General features: G+C 38.5%; 1 protein-coding gene across 4 annotated transcripts in view; it reads right to left on the bottom strand.

Moving 5' to 3' along the window:
• Positions 1-18,454, bottom strand: part of LOC127380455 (cadherin-18) — a 265,704-nt gene that overhangs the window by 135,103 nt on the left and 112,147 nt on the right. For all 4 annotated transcript variants that reach the window (XM_051609377.1, XM_051609379.1, XM_051609380.1 and 1 more), the window contains exon 5: positions 1,384-1,678. In XM_051609377.1, coding sequence (XP_051465337.1) covers positions 1,384-1,678 — 295 coding nt within the window. The remainder of the gene's footprint in view (positions 1-1,383; positions 1,679-18,454) is intronic.

The following is an 18,454-nucleotide window of genomic DNA, read 5'->3' as shown; positions in this document are numbered from 1 at the left end:
CATACTGTGAACCTGTATGCAAATCAAATGGTATGCAGATTTCCACATACACACTAAACTTCCCTCACTGCACAACCACCTATGTCTGAACTCAGCATAATAATGTCAGGTGGTACCATAGAATATGAATTGAATGCAGATTCTCAGTTTAAAATTAGTTTAATCTACCTACAGTAGGAAAGTTGTAAAAGGCACTCTCCCACGGGAAATAATTATAATAGAAAATATAATAGCTAACTTTCAAGCATGGAACAAAACGCTTCTATTATTTTCTGGTCTATTCATATTAGCTATCATTACCATTCAAAGTGATCAAATTATGACAAATCATTTAGATTAAATAACAATAGAAATTAATTTTATATGTATGACCAATATAGTTATGAAAGCTGAGTAACTACATGAATGTTAATATTTTTTCCCTTTTTATTTTTAAAATTAGACTCTGCAGAAGTCTTTCACCTGCTTATTAGACAAATAGCAGGGACTGGGGAACAAATTATCTCCTTTTTCTTGGGAAAGTTAGACAGCTTGAACTTGAAGGTCATTTTTTAAATGGGGTGTACAGGGATTTGGGTGGAAAGGGAAAAGTGTACATTCATGAGGTAACAATCTGTACTGTCCGTTCAGTAATAAAAGACAGCGTATATATTTCACAAATATCAGTCATGACAACTGAACTTTCTTAAGAAAATAAATCTAGCACGAAAGTAGTACTTCCATCTGTCTCTCCTAGACTAGTTATATAGCTTTGATGTTGTGATATTAGAGGGAAGTTACAAACTAATTTCCACAGAAGCAATACATAAGGAAAACGGATTGCATAATGTAGCACCTCAAAGAATATCTGAACTGCATTTCTAAGAGGAAAAAACAAAGATCAGTACTTTTTTGCACTTCAGTTTGCTTTATAAGAAACTTAATAAAAATAAATAAACATATTAAATCATGGTCTAAAATAATCTAGACAACTACCATTCCCCTTTGTATTTTTTTAATTCTGTGAATGGTGTAGACTACTCATAGATATGCATATGCATACTCACAGACATATAAAAAATGTCATGAAGCGTGTAGTTGAATGAAGATATAAGAATACCTTTTGTTTCTAGAGTGTACAGTACCATTTGCCCAGGAATGCCTCTTAAAGCATTCAAGAATAAGAGCGACTTCCTCTACTGTTAGTGCATGCATGCACTGTTTTCTTAATATGAATGTTCTAAGTAACATACAAGGTTGCATTTGATGTCTTTTCATCTCTTCTCAACCTTATAATCTTTTACATACAATCAACGATACAATAATGTGTCATAACTTTGTCAAACAGTATGTGGCATTTCATTTGCTAAAAGATCGTTGAATAGAACAATTTGTTTTCCTTACCCATTTCAGACATCTCTGGCACAGTAACAATGTATGGTCCATCTGTAAATTTTGGTGCATTGTCGTTGATATCCTGTACTTTGATAATAAATTCAGATTCAGGTTCGAGTGGCTTGTTTGTCCGTCTATCAATAGCTTGGGCATGAAGCACATAGTGTGTCTTCTGCTCTCGATCTAGGCTTTTGGTTGAATGGATGTCTCCAGTCGTGTCATCAATAATAAATATAGTACCTGCCCCTTCTCCAGTAAGAATATATTTGACTGATCCATCACCTTTGTCGGAATTGGAGTGCAGCTGCAGAATATATACACATAATATAAAACGACATATTAAATTTCATAAAATGTTATACCACATAAGATATAAAAAATATACTATTATTTTAGAACAATTCTACTTAGTTTTTAACCTGCCCACCTCCTGTCATAATTCCTCATATGCTATTTCTGGCAAATAAATTATTTTATTAAGAATAATTTCCACTCCAGCATAGCTAATTTTCTAAGCAAGGATTTCTTTGGTTCTATGTCCATTTTAGCAAACTTCCAAGTCAATAATATTCTAGTAACCAGGTGGGTTTTTTTATTTATTTTGGTTGGTTTTAGTCCTTCTAGTAGTTATCTTACAACACTTACTGCTAGAAACTCTGCCTTAAACACTAAGCTGAAGCAGTCACACTGAAGATTAAGTTTGCTTCAATGACTATAGTTCGATTCCACTACCTCTATTATCTTCTGTGACCCCAAGAACAGCATCATATACTGCAAAAGAAAACTGCATAGTATGACAATGACAGATGTCTGTGCAGGATTATTCTATTCTCCAAGAACACAGATATTTTGGCTGGGTTTTGTTTGCTAGTTTTTAATTAGGAAGTCACCTGATTTACTTGTATTGAAACTCTTTACAATGAAGAAATGAACTTTGATAAATACTTCCATCATTTTCATTGTTCCTAACACAACCTTCATGCTATGAAATATACATCATGTGTATTATACCCCTCTTTCAGTAGAATAAAGCTTATAATTTACTGGGGGGGAAGTCACTATGTACCCTAGGTGTATTAAGAGTTATCATGCAACAGCTATCCATTCAGTCTCAGTGCTTCTAAGTTGACTTTAAAGAATTGCCTGTTTATATTAAAAATTAACATGTTCACTAAGGAGACAAGATTTTTTTGACAGATTGAGAGGCTTTGTGGTTTGTTTGTTTTCTAAAATGACTCTGAGAACAGAATGTATTTATTGAGGTGCACAATAAGAACAAACTGATAATGCAGAAATGAACAGCTTCAGGTATCGTGAAGTTATACTGTGATGTTAAGTGTCCCTTAAACTTTCTAATTTTAAAACTCACTCATTCTTATCCCACTTCCCTCACTATCTCTCAGTACCTGCAATGTGGTGTTACTAAGTTTCTATATAGAATCTGAGCAAAGTAGAATAAAAATGCCAGATATCATTTTTAATTAATGGAACACATGGTATCAGCTTCCAGACTACTTTCAACTCTCAGTTCAGAAATCATTTAGGGTTGGATAGAGAGAAAGACTTTTGGAAGTTCAAATAATCTTCTTTCTGACTTAAATCATAAGATAGAGATGTGCTGCTGTTTTCTCACTTTCTCCTTGTATATTTATTATTATTTTTTTTTTTTAGCCAGGCCTTTGTCTTGCCTTTAAAATTATCTAGCTTTCTATTTGTTCAAGGAGTAAGCATATTTTTAATCTTGTGTATTAAATCTATGAAATTTCGGTGTTGCACCTAATGTATCTTGTCCTATAGGAGGGTTTGGTAGATGAAAGTATAATAAAATTAAGACTGTCAGCTCATATAAACTTCAGTCATACTTCAGTCAGTGCACCATATATATATGTGAGTCACAACGAGGTCTGACTGAATAACCAAAACAAAACTGGATCACCATTGTGGACTTATTTTCACAGTATCATTCTGGTTGGAAAAGACCTTCAAGATCACCGAGTTCAATCACTACCCTAACTCTGCTGCATCCACCACTAAAGCCCATCCCCTGGTACCACATCTGTCTATTTATATGTCTCCAGGGATGGTGGCTCAACCACCTCCTTGGACAGCCTGGATCACCAAGTCCAACTAGTGTGCCAGAACAAGAAAACCCCAAAGTTCACACTATGTCCCTGAGGGTGTTGTCCAAGTATTTCTTGAATATTGCCAGGCTCGGTGCCATTACTGCTTTCCTGGGGAGCCTATTCCAGTGCTCTACCACTCTCTGGGTGAGGAATAAAAAGGGTCTATTGGTTTGGCTTTGCCTTTATAGGACAGCAAGAAAGTCTTACACCTTTCCTTTAGAGTAGTGATGAGTAAAATTCTGGTTACATCTCTTCTTATAGTCAGACGAATACTGTATTCTATTAAAAAGGAATAATTCACTTAATTTAAATGCTAGAAATCCAAACTTCCTATAAAGTAAAAATGTTCTTTAAAGTGATTTATTCTTAAAAATATGAATAGCAGTTATTCCAATATTCTAACCCTGGTTTGCTGGTATTAAAAATTTTCAGAAATAATGAGAATTGTTTTTCTCTTGCTGCAGGTTCCTTTCTTGATAAAATGATTCCTAAGTGTTAGTGTTTGCAAATGTTAACGTGTGCCTCAGAAAAACTGTCCCTGATTTATGGCAAAAAAACCCGACAAGAAACCTAGAAGAAAATTTGTATGCCCAGGATAATGACAACTTTGCTGAGTTTACAAACCTATAAGGAACACAAAACTACCCAAAGCTGAAAAAAAAACCAACAAACCAAAACAAAAACTAACAGAATAATCTTCATCCTTAATCTCAACTTTTAACTCTGCATGGGTATATGTAAAAGCATATTCAGATATACTGTGTAGAGACGCCAGCAGAAATCACTGTATTCATAACTGGAATTATGAAATAATGTTCCAATTAAGAAATTAGTTACATAGAAAGGTAAGAGATCAACAGAAAAAGGAACAGCTGTAGAACTTAAGTAAGCTTTCTTCTAAAAATCCAAATATCAACGTAGATATGATGTTGCAATATCATACTGCAGAAAGACATTCAGAAATAGATTGTGATAGCATGAAATGCATGGAACATTTGGAAAATTAAGAACATTAGATATTTTATGGTGTGCAGAAAAAATATTTGTAATCAGTGAAGAAAATCCAGTTACTTTTTGAATCAGAAGGCTTGTATGTCTAACAAATATTAAAAGTTAGGTAACACAAAATATTCTTAGTTGATTGCACAGCAAACCAATTATATGTTATTCATGCTAAGCATCATGTTACTCCACAAATTCCAGTTGAAAAATGCAGCATAGAATGTCATTACAAGAAATTTATCTGGGTATTAATAAATATTGAAAGCCTTCAGTTTGCATCTGGGCCTTTTACCCTGCACTTGTAAGGAAGCAACTGAAAACAAAAGAAAGCTAAGAGAAGTTCCTGCTTCCCTACTTCCTGATATTTCTTATATTGTTTGAAATATAACACATTTATGCCTTTTAATTTCTAATGCTACGTTTTAAATTCACATAGTGCTTCTACTACATAACAAAAGGATCCTTCCTTTTTCAGTTTCTTCATATTTCAGGTTTTTTTCTGCAAAGTAAATATGAAATAACTTATTATCTTCTTTAATACTTCTCTCTCAGTATAAATTGGCCCAAGCAGAAAAATATCTAGGCTTCTCTTAAACGCTTACTTGTCATATGTGTTGTGCTGAGGAGAGACCCAGGGAGTCCCTGCTTTAAGACTATGCCTACCACATGAATTCACGCCACTGAGCATGCCTCACTTCCTTCTTTTCCCTGCTTACTATGAAATCACCTACACAACAGATAGTTGGGGTTTGGGCCTAACCAATAACAAGGAACCAGCCACGTGGCCACTCACTCCCCGCCTGCTGGTCCTCCCCCCCCAACCACAACCACAACCACAACCACACACACCCTGTGGGATGGGGAGGACAAAGGCCAACTAGAAGCTCTTGAGTCGAGACAAAGGACAAGGAGGGTTTCATTCACCATTTATGGTCATGGGCAAAACAGACTCAACTTGGGGAAGAAAAATACCAGTTTAATTTATCACTAACCAGATGCAAACAGAACAAAGCAAAAAGAAAATACCTAGAGACCATACATTACCCCACTCCTCCTTTCTTCCCGGGCCCAAATCGCTTTGTTCCCGGGTTCTCTCCCTCCTTCCCCCCAGCAGCACAGGGGCCAGGGGATGGGGTTTAGAGTCAGTTCACAGGCTGGTGGTTCCTGCTGCTCCTTCCTCCTGAGGAAGAAGGATTCCTTACAGTCCTTCCCTGCTTCCCCACGGGGTCCCTCCCATGGGAGAGAGTCCTTCACAAACCTCTCCTTCATGAGTCCTTCCCACGAGGTCTGGAGCTGCTCCAGCCTGGGCTTCCCACAGAGTCACGGGCCCCTTCGGGAACAGCCACCTCCCCTGGCGTGGGGTCCTCCACAGCTGCAGATCCAAGTCCACGGGGTGAAGGTCCATATGTGCTCTGCCAGGTACCTTTAGAGGATGCTGCTTCCCCGTACTCCTCCATGAGTGCAGGGGACAGCCTGCCATCCTGCCACCTCGCCATCTTCTGCTCTAGCATCTCCTTCCCCCTTCTTCCACACCAGCTTCGGGATCTCTACTTCCACACTTCTCTTACCTCTCCAGCTCAGCTCTTCTCTGTCCTTTCTGCTCCCAGGTCTTGCATCAGTTCTTTCATATGTTAATTGTAGAAGCACATTTATTGTCTCTCTAATGGCTCCTTGGCCATTAGAGCTGGGGGAGCATTGAGTAACTTCTTACAGGAGCCACCCCTGAGGAGCCCCCCCTGCTACCAAAACCATGCCAGAACCAAACCAGAGCACAGGTTTCTTCCACGAAAGCATTTCTAATCAGAATAAAAACAATTCACCTCTTAGTTTAAAAACGCACGGTTTGGGAGACAGTACTTCTGCAGCTATGGCTAACTATTTACGAAAGACAGCAAAGGAGCAAAATCTAGCTGGACAACAGTGGACTCTCTCTATTTGGGACTACTGCAATCATTTCACTTTCAGATTCATTTGACAGGGCGGGGGGTAAGGGTGTGAGGGGGGGGGGGGATTGATGCTGCTAAGCAATGCAGAATCAAGCCAATCCGTGTTGTAGTCATCAGTTCAAACCTAACTTGTGTGGCCTGGTGAAGTCAGCTTCATTAAGACCCTTAGAAAGGGTGTGGACATTTCATTTCAATGAGATACCATCACCTCTACCAATTACTACTGCAACAACACGTACACACAGAGGATGAGACACGCACATGCTGCAGTAGTGTCAATAAATAGCTTATATAAACACAGAATGTGGTGTTTTTTTTTCCCCTGCTGTGCCAGTCAGAGACAGTTTGAACGTTGCGGGAGTCTCTTAATTTAAAAAGAAATACAAATGCATCACAAACTGAAACACGATTACTCATAATGTTGAAATGAGTAACAGGCATAGAAAAGAAATACAAGGGAAATATGCCAAACGTAATACAGCTCTCTGATTTCTGTATCAGAGGGTTTAACTATGACTATGAAAGCATAACCTTTCAGTAGGTCTTAGTTCCTATGTCAGTCCACCTCATCTGATGGTTATATATTGATCTGTGATACTAACTTTTTAACTGCTACTTAAAGAAGTTTTGTGGGTTTTTTTCCTTAAATTTTTTCAACTTGCTTCCCTAAGCAATCTCACCTTAGACCCCAAGCCCTATTTTCTAAATGACTTTGCAAACCAATGGTTTGCCTAGTTAATCACTAGAGACTAATTCAACTTGCACTCCCCGCTTAGCCCTCCCTAGTCCCCTAGGGCACCCCCAATCCTGCCCACAATCAGTACCCTGTGTCAGCCCCCAGGACCACCAGTCCCTGCTCCAGGAACACTGCAGCAGGGTCCGTCTCCAGCTCCCCACAGCTCTGGCCCACCTAGCCACGGGTCCTACCACGCTGGGCTCATCTGTTGGGCCACATCCCAGCCTGGCCTGGCCTCAGCCTGCTCCCATTCCACGGGAAGCACCCATTGTCCAGAGCTGGGCCTGCCCCAGTGGTCCAACACTGTCTGCTCTGCTCCTGGCTGGCCTTGCCATGACCCACATGGAGAATCCCCCATGCTCCAGCTTCAGGGAGCTGTCCCACTCTGCTGCTCCCTGACAGCATCATCTGCAATCCCCCAACTTCAAGTCAGTGCAGGCTTCTAAATTGTTTGCAAAAATGCAGTTTCTATCCCAAGCCGTGGGCTGGCTTTTGAAAAAGTTACTTATCACTGCTGGGTTAGTTATGCTACTAACAAGAACATACATATTAAATATTCTGAATCTGTCCACAACCAGAAGCCACCAGAAAGCATTTAATTATCATCCCCTGTTTGGCATTATTCCTCTCTTTATTTCTCTGAATTTTTAGGGAAAGAAGAAACAGAAAATAATAGCTGAAGAGCACATTTAGAATGTCACCTTCATCAACCCAGTGGGATCCATTTCTTGACACATTTAATAACAGGTTGTATTCAAGACAATTTATGACAGTTCTTACACCTTTAACTAGACTATATCAGCAGCATATGACTGATTTAGCAAAATAACAAGAAAGGTGTCCTTGTTTTGCTAAGACTTAAGTATTTTTCTTCCATCAGTCCATTTAAAAGTTTAACTTTCTTTTAGTATTCCTGCACATACTGCAGAAGGGCCTAATTTTCCAAAGGCATCATTAGAAGAGGTATACCAAACTATTCAGTTAATGAGTTTTCTTCATATTAGTATATTATTTTTTATATTATTACTTTTAAAATACTTATAATTTTTTGCAGCAACATAATATCTGCTGACAAATGAATGCACAGATTGTAGGCTTATTGCCCAGTTAATACAGTATTGTTACTGCTACTAACTACAAAGCTACCGGATGGACAAAACCTAAATGCAAAACCAAACTGGGTGGCTACTGCTTACATCTTTTTCTTAAATATTTTAGCTAATACTCAGCCAAGCGGTACATGTTGAAAGTCAAGAAAATGGCCAGAAATAGGCAGAAACTATGGCACAGTATAGAAACAGGTAAGAACAGGAAAGAGGCATGTCAACAAATTCTATAAAACCAACTAAAAAGTTGAGGATGAAGCCAAGACTCTGCTCCTGTGGTGAACATGGAATGCTAACAACTCAAAGTGATCACCACTCATTCCTTCGTTTGCCTACAAAAGCCAAACTGAAATCAGGAAACCAGCTTAAGAAGAACAAGAAAGAAGCTTTGATAAGAGGGGCAATTGCAAAATATAACTGTTGTCTATTAGTGATTGAATTGTGCAACTACTTCCCCTCATTTGCTTTAATTTAACAATTCAGATTCTCGGTGTGTTGTGTGAGTGGCATTTTAAGTGTACTAGTAATGACTTTTACAATATTTAATTGGACTATCTACAAATTCTTGAATCTGGATATAAGAGCTGTTCTGTTGAAAACAAAATTTTATTAACAGATTCCCATAGGTGTGCTAAATTCAAATCTGAAGCTGATTTAAAAAATCAAGAACCGCTACACTAACCTACTTAATTTAATCAGAGTAGAAGTGGTTATGTACATGTAAATTTATATTATTTTTAAATAGCTGAGTAGAATTAATTTTAAATGTATAGTTAACAAATAATAAAAATTAAAAATAATATGCACAGAATTCCAAAAGCAAAACCTGAGTTCTGTTAGTGACACCATCATTATATATTTTGAATAAAGTATTCTCTTCTACTTGGGGGGAAGTATGTTCTTTCAAGGAGAGCAGGAGAATCTCCCCTTTCTCAATTCTGTTGTCATTGCCAGTAAATTTGAACAGAACACAAGAGGCCCCCAGCACAACACTACCGCTGTAAAGTCTACCAATTTGTGCCCAGCCTAGAGAAGTGACAAAATAATTCCCAAACAACATGAACTATGAGCTTTAACAGAGCATACAAGAATATATTAAAAAAGAAAGTATACGTGTTACTTTACTTTTGTTACGCAGAACTATTTAATGCTTCACTAAAAACATAAAAATATAGATATATATAAAGAATTAATGGTACAATACTAAAACACTTAGTACAGAATATTTCAATCTTCTCTCTAATAAGAACAGCAATCATGGTGACTTCCTTTAATGTTTATGTAGAAACAACGTATAATTTAACATAAATTATACAAAAACTTAGTATTAAAAGCTGCTTATAAAATGATTTGGAATGATGCACACTGCAAAATCAGAGTCTATCCAATACTACTGAAATGTTCCTTGTGCCTATGCAGTAAAAGCATCCTCAGATTTGCTGCAGACTTGCTTCCTTTGGTCTGAGCTATAAGATATGTTATAACAAAACATACCGCTCTAGGCACTGTCACAAGTTTTGATGGAATTTTCAGAGGGAATCATTAGCCAAGGAGGTAATTGTTGTATCCATAAATTGGATACTATTTGTCCGCAAATTGAAACAAAACTATTCCACACCCTTGTCAAATGGGAAAGAAATACAGAATTGCAATTGCCCTCCAAATACTGGTTTTGTGTGGCAAGATTTTAATAGCAGGGACTAAAGGGGGCTATAAGTGGCTTCTATGAAAAGCTGCTAGAAGCTTCCCCCATGTCCAATTTAGCCAATGCCACTCACTCCAAGATGGACCTGTTGCAGGCCAAGGTTGAGCCGATCAGCAATGGTGGTAGTGCCTCTGTGATACCGTATTTAAGAAGGAAAAAAAAAAACAAAAAAACAACCTGTGCAACTGCAGCTGATGAGAGGAGTATGAATATGTGAGAGCAACAACTCTGCAGATAGCAAGGTCAGTGGGCATTGAGGGGCAGAGCTACTCCAGACACCAGAGCAGAGATACTCCCTGTAGCCTGTGGTGAAGACCATGGTGAGGCACGCTGTCCCCCTGAGCCCATGGTTAACAAGGTAGCAGATACCCACTTGCAGCCTGTGGAGGACTCCATGCTGGAGCAGTTGGATGCCTGAAGGAGGCTGTCACCCCATGGAGAGGCCACGCAGAAGCAGACTCCTGGCAGGACATGTGGAGATAGAGGAGTCCACACTGGAGCATGCTTGCTAGCAGGATTTGTGACCCCAAAGGGGACCCATAGTGGAGCAGTCTCTTCAGGAAGGACAGCACCCTAATAAAGGGATTCACACTGGAGCAGTTTGAGAAGAACTATATTCCATGGAAAGGACTCACATTGGAGAAATTAATGAAGAACTTTCTCCCATGGGAGGGACCCCATGCTGGAGCAGGGAAAGAGTATGAGGTGTCCTTCCCCTCAGCAGGAAGGAGAGGCAGAGACAACATGTGACGAACTGACAGCAAGCCCCATTCCCCATTGCCCTGTGCCTCTAGGAGAGGAGGCAGAGAAATCAGGAGTGAAATTGAGCCTAGGAAGAAGGGAGGGGTGAGGGGAAGATGTTTTAAGGTTTGTTTGTTTCTCATTACCTACTCCAATTTGATTGGTAAATAAATTAAATTAATTTCCCCAAATCAAGTGAAAACTGCTTTTGCCAGCTGAGTGATCTCCCTTACCTTATCTCAACCCACAAGCTTTTCCCTATATTTTCTCTCCCCTGTCCAGTTGAGAACGGGAGTTATAGAGAGGCTCTGATGGGCATCTGGTGCCCAGCAAGGGTCAACTCACTACTTCCCATTTGTTGCATGTTTTTTCTGAGATAGAAAAAGAATAAATGGTTGCAATCATCCAGGAGAAGCACAACTGAAATGGTACTAACTTTACAGTATAACACTAGAGCATAAAAATATATCTTCTTGCAAGATTTGCTTATCTGAAGTCCATTCTTTTGCTGCTGCTTTTGGGGAGACCAGGCAATGCCAGAGATATGCAGTGAATAAGCAATATCTGAAATAGCAACAGGTGTACCAAAGCTGACACAAGTGGTGAACTTCAGCTTCTATTTTCTCTATGTCCAAAATGAGGACTCCAGTGAATGACAAGAATAGAAAATGGAATCTTAAACCAAAACAATACATGTTTATGTATAAAACTGTTACTTTGTTTTCAAAGAACACACATATTTTCAAGAAAAATATAATCCAAACTTGCAGTTTAAGTGTATTATGTATCTAAATTAATACAGAAGAAAAATGCTTCCACTCTGCTGAAGTTTTCATCTGAACTCTCTCCACAACAGTAAGCTTTCATTTCAGACATCTTTTACTTGGGCAAATGCTATGATAGGCATGAAAACTGTTTTTTTTTCAAGAAAGTATTACTTACACAGCATATTTGCTTCACAGGTTTTAAAGGGCTGGGCAGTCTTTCTGTTGCAAAACATGCTAACCAAACTCTTCTAAAAGTAAAATTGTATAAATACACTTGTTTGCAGGTCACAGGGCTGAATGACTGCAGCTCATTGAAATATTACTCTAAAACAAGCCTGAAATTCAGTTGGTCTTTTTGTTTGGGTCTTATTTGAGAAGACTATATTTAAACAGAAAACAAGACTCCTCATTCCCCAGTACTCTCTATAGCCAGGAAAGTAGTTTCAAAGTGGAAATGAAGAGCCTTTAAACCAGCAATTGCAGGCAATTCTGCAGTGATACTTATGCAGAATGGCCATAGGATATCAATGTAAGATAAGTGCTTGACCGTCATATCATATCACCTTTACTTCAAAGTAAAGAAAATCAGAAAGTGTCTTAGTTACAGAACTTATATGGGTTTAGTTCTCATAGTCTCCTTGAAGGGCAAATTTTATCATTTTTCTTTCAAAAAGGAGTGACGTGAGTTTCACAGACTTGAACTACTAAGTTTACCCAGAAATAAGAAAATATTTCTATTTTAGAGACCCAAAACAGACTCTGGTCTATCCATCTTTGATATCACTAGACGAGGCTGAACTCTGAAATTCCCAGAGAAAGTGGAAGGAGATGGATTCCTGAAGCCATAAAAACATTATTCCTGGAAGGCTATGGAATTTCAGAACATTTAGAAACTCAGCTTTTCCAGGCCATCAGAAAAACATCATCAACAGGAAAAAATGAGGGGGAAAAAAATAAAAAGTAAATTAAACTATGAGATATGAAATTTAGACCTTAAATGAATGCTATATAGTTATATTAAGCAAAAAATTATCAAGAATTAGGCCAGATTTCTTCTAGGTTTTTTTTGTATGGTAGCTAAAAGTCTGACTTCAATGAGTATGAACAAGTAATTCATGCTCAGGTCAGTGTTCTATTACTTCCTAGCATACTGGCAACATGACTCCTTTCTCCCCTCTGATGTCAAATGCCACTAAGTTGTGCAGGAACTACTTCGCACTATCTAGAAAAATCTATAAAATTAAGTGGTCTTCAGTGTTCAGCATATTCTCACAACCACTGTCACCAAAAACTCACTTTACAATCAATAAATTAATAATTATGACTAAAACTTAATTTCTAGACCCACGCAGAAAGACCGTAAATTTGAGTAAGTGTGAATCCAAATGCCTTGTTGCACTGTTAGTAAAAGAAGCCCTGGCCACTTTACATCACCATTGGCAGAAGAATGTTTTGTTTCAGATTTTGTTGTTACTAAATTGCAGTAAGGAGGTGTTATGCCAGTATAAAGTACTTGTAAAAAGTACTTGTATGAAAGTACTTGTATAAAGTACTTCACCTGGGTTGGCAAAACCCCAGGCATAAACACAAGCTGGGGGGAAAATGGATTGTGAGCAGTCCTGAGGAGAAGGACTTGGGGGTGGTAGTAGATGAGAAGCTTGACATGAGCTGCCAGTGTGTGCTGGAGCCCAGAGAGCAACTACATCCTGGGCTGCATCAAAAGAAATGTGGCCAGCAGGGCCAGGGAGGTGATTCTGCCCCTCTACTCTGCTCTGGTCAGACCCCACCTGAAATACTGTGTACAGTTCTGGTGCCCTCAGCACGAGAAGGATACAGACCCATTGGAGGGGGTCCAGAGAAGGGCCACCAAGATGATCAAAGGCCTGGAGCACCTCTGCTATGAAGACAGGCTGAGAGAGTTGGGGCTGTTCAGCCTGGAGAAGAGAAGGTTCTGGGGAGACTTCATAGCGGCCTTCCAGTACTTGAAGGGGGCCTACAGGAAAGCTGGGGAGGGGCTTTTCATCAGAGAAGATAGTGATAGGACAAGGGGTAATGGTTTAAAACTGAGAGAGGGGAGATTGAGGTTAGATATTAGGAAGAAATTCTTCACTATAAGGGTGATGAGAAACGGGAATGGGTTGGCCAGGGAGGCTGTTGATGCCCCATCCCTGGAGGTTTTTAAGGCAAGGTTGGATGAGGTTTTATGCAACCTGGTCTAGTGGTAGGGTTCCCTGCTCATGGCAGGGGGGCTTGTAACTTGATGATCTTTAAGGTCCCTTCCAACCTTAATGATTCTATGATTCTACTTCTCAGTCTCTTGCCTTTCCTGTAAATGGGGACAAGCATACAAGCAAAGTGCTTCAGTACCTGGTCCTACTGTCCGGCACAGGCCTTGCAATCAATCCTCTGATTTGCTTAGATCACTGAAGCACTGTTAATGTCTGTAAATATCTTACTGTTCAGCTACAGTCACAGATGCATTAAACCCCAAAGACGAAGTAGTCCTAGGTACCAATATCATAACTTGCATTATCTGGAGAAGCAAGTCTGCTTTCATACAAAAGAATGGTTGCTGAGGACATTGAACAGGTGAAGGTCAGAAAAATTATAAGTGCATACACTCTTTCAAAACATCAAGAAATGCAACTGATCAGGGCTCAGAACTTCACTGAAGCAGTAGAAAGCTATTCTTCTCTGGAAAACATTGCACATTTGAGACGATGAAGTAAAACCAGTTTGTTTCCCCACACTCTTTCTGCTGACTTTCTACAGATGCTCTTGACCATCATTTCTGGTGCTTGTTCAGTCAAGACACTTTAAAAAATATATTAAAAAATACTGCAATAAATTTATATGTTTTTAAATATGCACAAAGAAAGATTTATACTGTTTTTCCTTTCCATTTGCTGTATAGAGGGCAAAAAGGGGACACATCAGATGTAACAGGATCTTCCAAAATAAAATACATATCTGAATATACTGAGAAAGAATGCCAACCTATTTCAGATTTTTCCAAACAAAAAAAGAGCTATTAGTTCTCTAAAACCCATATCAACTTATTCTACAGTATGTGTGATCTCCATTTATATCACTTCTCCTGAGATTAACAGAAGTGACAGAAATAGCTCACTGCAGTACAGAGCTCTAAGTGTAATAGTATTCAGACTCTTATGAAAAGTATGATTTATTTGTTTATTTGCTTGTTTTTCTGACAATGCTACAGCAAATACTGTTTGAATTATGGAAGATCTTAAGATAGCCTATTAATTTTTAAGCTCTGGAAAACCAACTATGCAGTGTGGCTATGTGATATTCTAAATGGTTTTTCTCCTTTGCTCTTCCTTAATAATACAGGGAAGACAAAAATAAATGTGTCATTTTCTGATGTAGTATTTGTGAGCTATGTAAAATCAACAAAAGAAAACTTGATGTCAAGAACTGGATTGGAGACTTTGATTAGGAAAAAAATAGTATGTGAAAAAGTTCAAGGAGAGATAATTAATTTACAAGCTTGTTTTCATCGCATCCTTCCAAAAAACTTTCACACATTTTTTTGGTTTGATGTCATTGAAGGCAATATGCTGAGAAATGTATAAGACTGTGGAAGGATAACAGGTCAGCTAATGTCCAATGTTCAGAAGAAACTGAAAATAATGCAATATGATGCACTACCAAGGACTGCAGAGGTCATTGTTTCAAAAGGATTTAATCTCCATACTTCTGTGAGCTCCTTAACAGCTCACAATAATGTGCTTTTCCAGGCTAGATAAATGCATGTTTTCATTATGGTGGAGGAATGGAGAATGCCAACTATGCTGCTTTTGACATCTTCTTTGGGTAAATCAGAATATCTATGTTCTCAGCCGCTTATCACTAGCCCCCTCCACAGGTATGTCGTATAATGACTGCAATAATGAAGTTGAAGTGCTCATGATTATTACAGAGATGACTATGCTTTTACAAGTAAGAATAAATAAATAAATGGGAACATATCTAGGCCAGTGAATGGGAATGTAGACATCTGTTCTTAACTTTAGCATGCTTTTTATGAATTGTTAAAAACATCTTCTGGCTCCCCTCAGGAGATCTCTTAAGGATGTAAACAGGATTTCCAGAATCCTTTTTGTGCGTTTCCCTGCTTCACACGTGCATAATCAAGATGCAGTACAGTTTCTGAGTTTAAGTTTTTTAATCGAGTAATTGTGACCAATAAGGTCACAAGGTTTGTTTTGTTTGTTGTGTTGGTTTTTTTCAGTGGGGTAGGATGCTACTGCTTCTGTATTCTTCTTAAGAGTCATCATGACCTCCATCTGTCCATAAACATCTGTATTACTACCAGTGCAAGGCTTTGATTGTAAGACAGAGTAAGCCTCTCATTATTTAGATTTGTTTCAGTGCAACTTCTGGACAAGTAAAACACAAGTTCTGAAAATGTTTATAAATCAATTTTATATCACAATTTATGATCGGCTGGCATTTTGAGTTAACAGCATTCCTACAGAGGACTTGCATAGCATGTAATCTTTTGCTACTTCTACATGGCAATGTAATTGCAAGTCCTGCATGTTATCTTTCTAGCACAGTACAAAATATTTCATCCTTTCATGGACAACATTCTTCATTGTCACTGATAACACACATTCTAACACCAAGGGATAGAAATTGTGCTAGATTTCTGAAATAGCAAACACTCCAAATTTTCAGAAATCTACATTCAGATTTGAAATACACTTAACTGTTCCTGCAATGAAATAATGACAAGTCTTCTTCTAAAAGCAGCTGTGGTATTTATTTTATTTTTTTTTATAATGGAGTAGAAAAGAAGAATCTATGTCCATGAATCAGGTATCTGCAGCTGAAATAGTGATGTAAAATTGTCTGAAATTTTATGTTCTAGTATTTCTGAGTAATAATTTTTACATTAAAATTCTCTTATATCTTAAAAAAAAAAACAACAACATGGGAAATGTGCTGAACAATGTGAATTACATAACTTTAACACATGGATCTTTAAAAATTAAATAAGGATATCTCCTCACAGTTCCAAATTTATCACTGAAAAAAATATTTCTGTTCTTTGCTGTCCATTGCAAAGTCACATACGTTTCATACTTGGACTTGTTTTCATTTATCTGCAGGACAGACATATCCTGACCATGGAAGTATCTTAAATTTATCAGAAGAAAAAGCCAGTTGAGAACTACTTTCTTTCATGATTACCTTTTAATGGTGTTTAACAAAGTATTTCAAAGTCAGATCCTCATCAATTTAATAAAAAAACCCAAACAGTAATATACTTTGCATGTTACATTAACACAGAATTTACGTTTCTCGTTAAGCACTGTCCTATATTCATCATCATCCAATTCCAATAGGGGACACTAATGTTCTCCTTCTGTACCTGTAAGGAACCCCAGAGACACTGTTCCATTCACTGCCATCAGTTATTAAAATAAGTGATAAAAAAAGTGTGTTAAATTTTACCTTTGTCCTTGACCAGTATTCTAAGTACAATAAATGCCACAAACTAACTATTCATACTTCGAAGCAATATATTTCTATCCTTCAAGTTTGTTATTTGTAAGCTGACATATCAATACATGTCATTTATCATGTACATTTCTGTGGCTTTTCTTTCCAGAGACTCTCTGACACCTCCCCTCTCAAAAATATTCAGGCAGAATAGAATTACAATCTCTGAAATTACTGACTGCCAAGAAACAAGCAGGTGCATGTGATGCTTTAAAACACTTTGTAAAATGACAAGGAAATTAATCTAAAAGTAGTTAATTTCAGGAAGAAATTAAAATTAGAGTTAATATATCAACTACTAAATATCTTGCTAGCAATACAAGGAGTTGTCAATGCAGAGTACCTATTACCTATTCACTAACACATTTTCCATAACAGATTGTCTCCTTTATGCTTAAGAAGCCCAGGAGGAATCATAGAATCATAGAATCATAGAATCATAGGGGTTGGAAGGGACCTCGAAAGATCATCTAGTCCAACCCCCCTGCCAGAGCAGGGTCACCTAGAGTACATCACACAGGAAGGCATCCAGGCAGGTTTTGAATGTCTCCAGCGAAGGAGACTCCAAAACCTCTCTGGGCAGCCTGTTCCAGTGCTCTGTCACTCTCACAGTAAAAAAAATTTTTCCTGATATTCCTCTTAAACCTCCTATGCTCCAACTTGTATCCATTACTCCTTGTCCTATCACTGGTCTTCACTGAAAAAAGCTTAACTCCATCGTCTTGACACTCACCCTTTACATATTTGTAAACATTGATGAGGTCCCCCCTCAGTCTCCTTTTCTCCAAACTAAAGAGACCCAGCTCCCTCAGCCTTTCCTCATAAGGGAGATGTTCCACTCCCTTAATCATCCTTGTGGCTCTGCACTGGACTCTTTCAAGCACTTCCCTGTCCTTCTTGAACTGAGGGGCCCAGAACTGGACACAATATTCCAGATGTGGCCTCACCAATGCAGAATAGAGGGGGAGGAGAACCTCTCTTGACCTACTAACCACACCCTTTCTAATACACCCCAGGATGCCATTGGCCTTCTTAGCCACAAGGGCACACTGCTGACTCATGGTCATCCTCCTGTCTACCATGACCCCCAGGTCCCTTTCACCTACACTGCTCTCCAGCAGGTCAGCCCCCAACCTGTACTGGTGCATGGCGTTTTTCTTCCCCAAATGCAAAACTCTACACTTGCTCTTGTTAAACTTCATCAGGTTTTTCCCCGCCCAAGTCTCCAGCCTGTCTAAGTCTCTCTGAATGGCAGCACAGCCTTCTGGTGTGTCAGCCACTCCTCCCAGCTTGGTGTCATCAGCAAACTTGCTGAGGGTACATTCTGTGCCCTCATCCAGGTCGTTGATGAAGATATTGAACAACACCGGTCCCAGTACCGACCCCTGAGGGACTCCACTAGTCACAGGCCTCCAACTAGAT

This window comes from Apus apus, chromosome 2 (genome assembly GCF_020740795.1).
Source record: "Apus apus isolate bApuApu2 chromosome 2, bApuApu2.pri.cur, whole genome shotgun sequence".
NCBI lineage: Eukaryota > Metazoa > Chordata > Aves > Apodiformes > Apodidae > Apus > Apus apus.
This window is presented reverse-complemented; position numbering and strand designations above follow the sequence as displayed.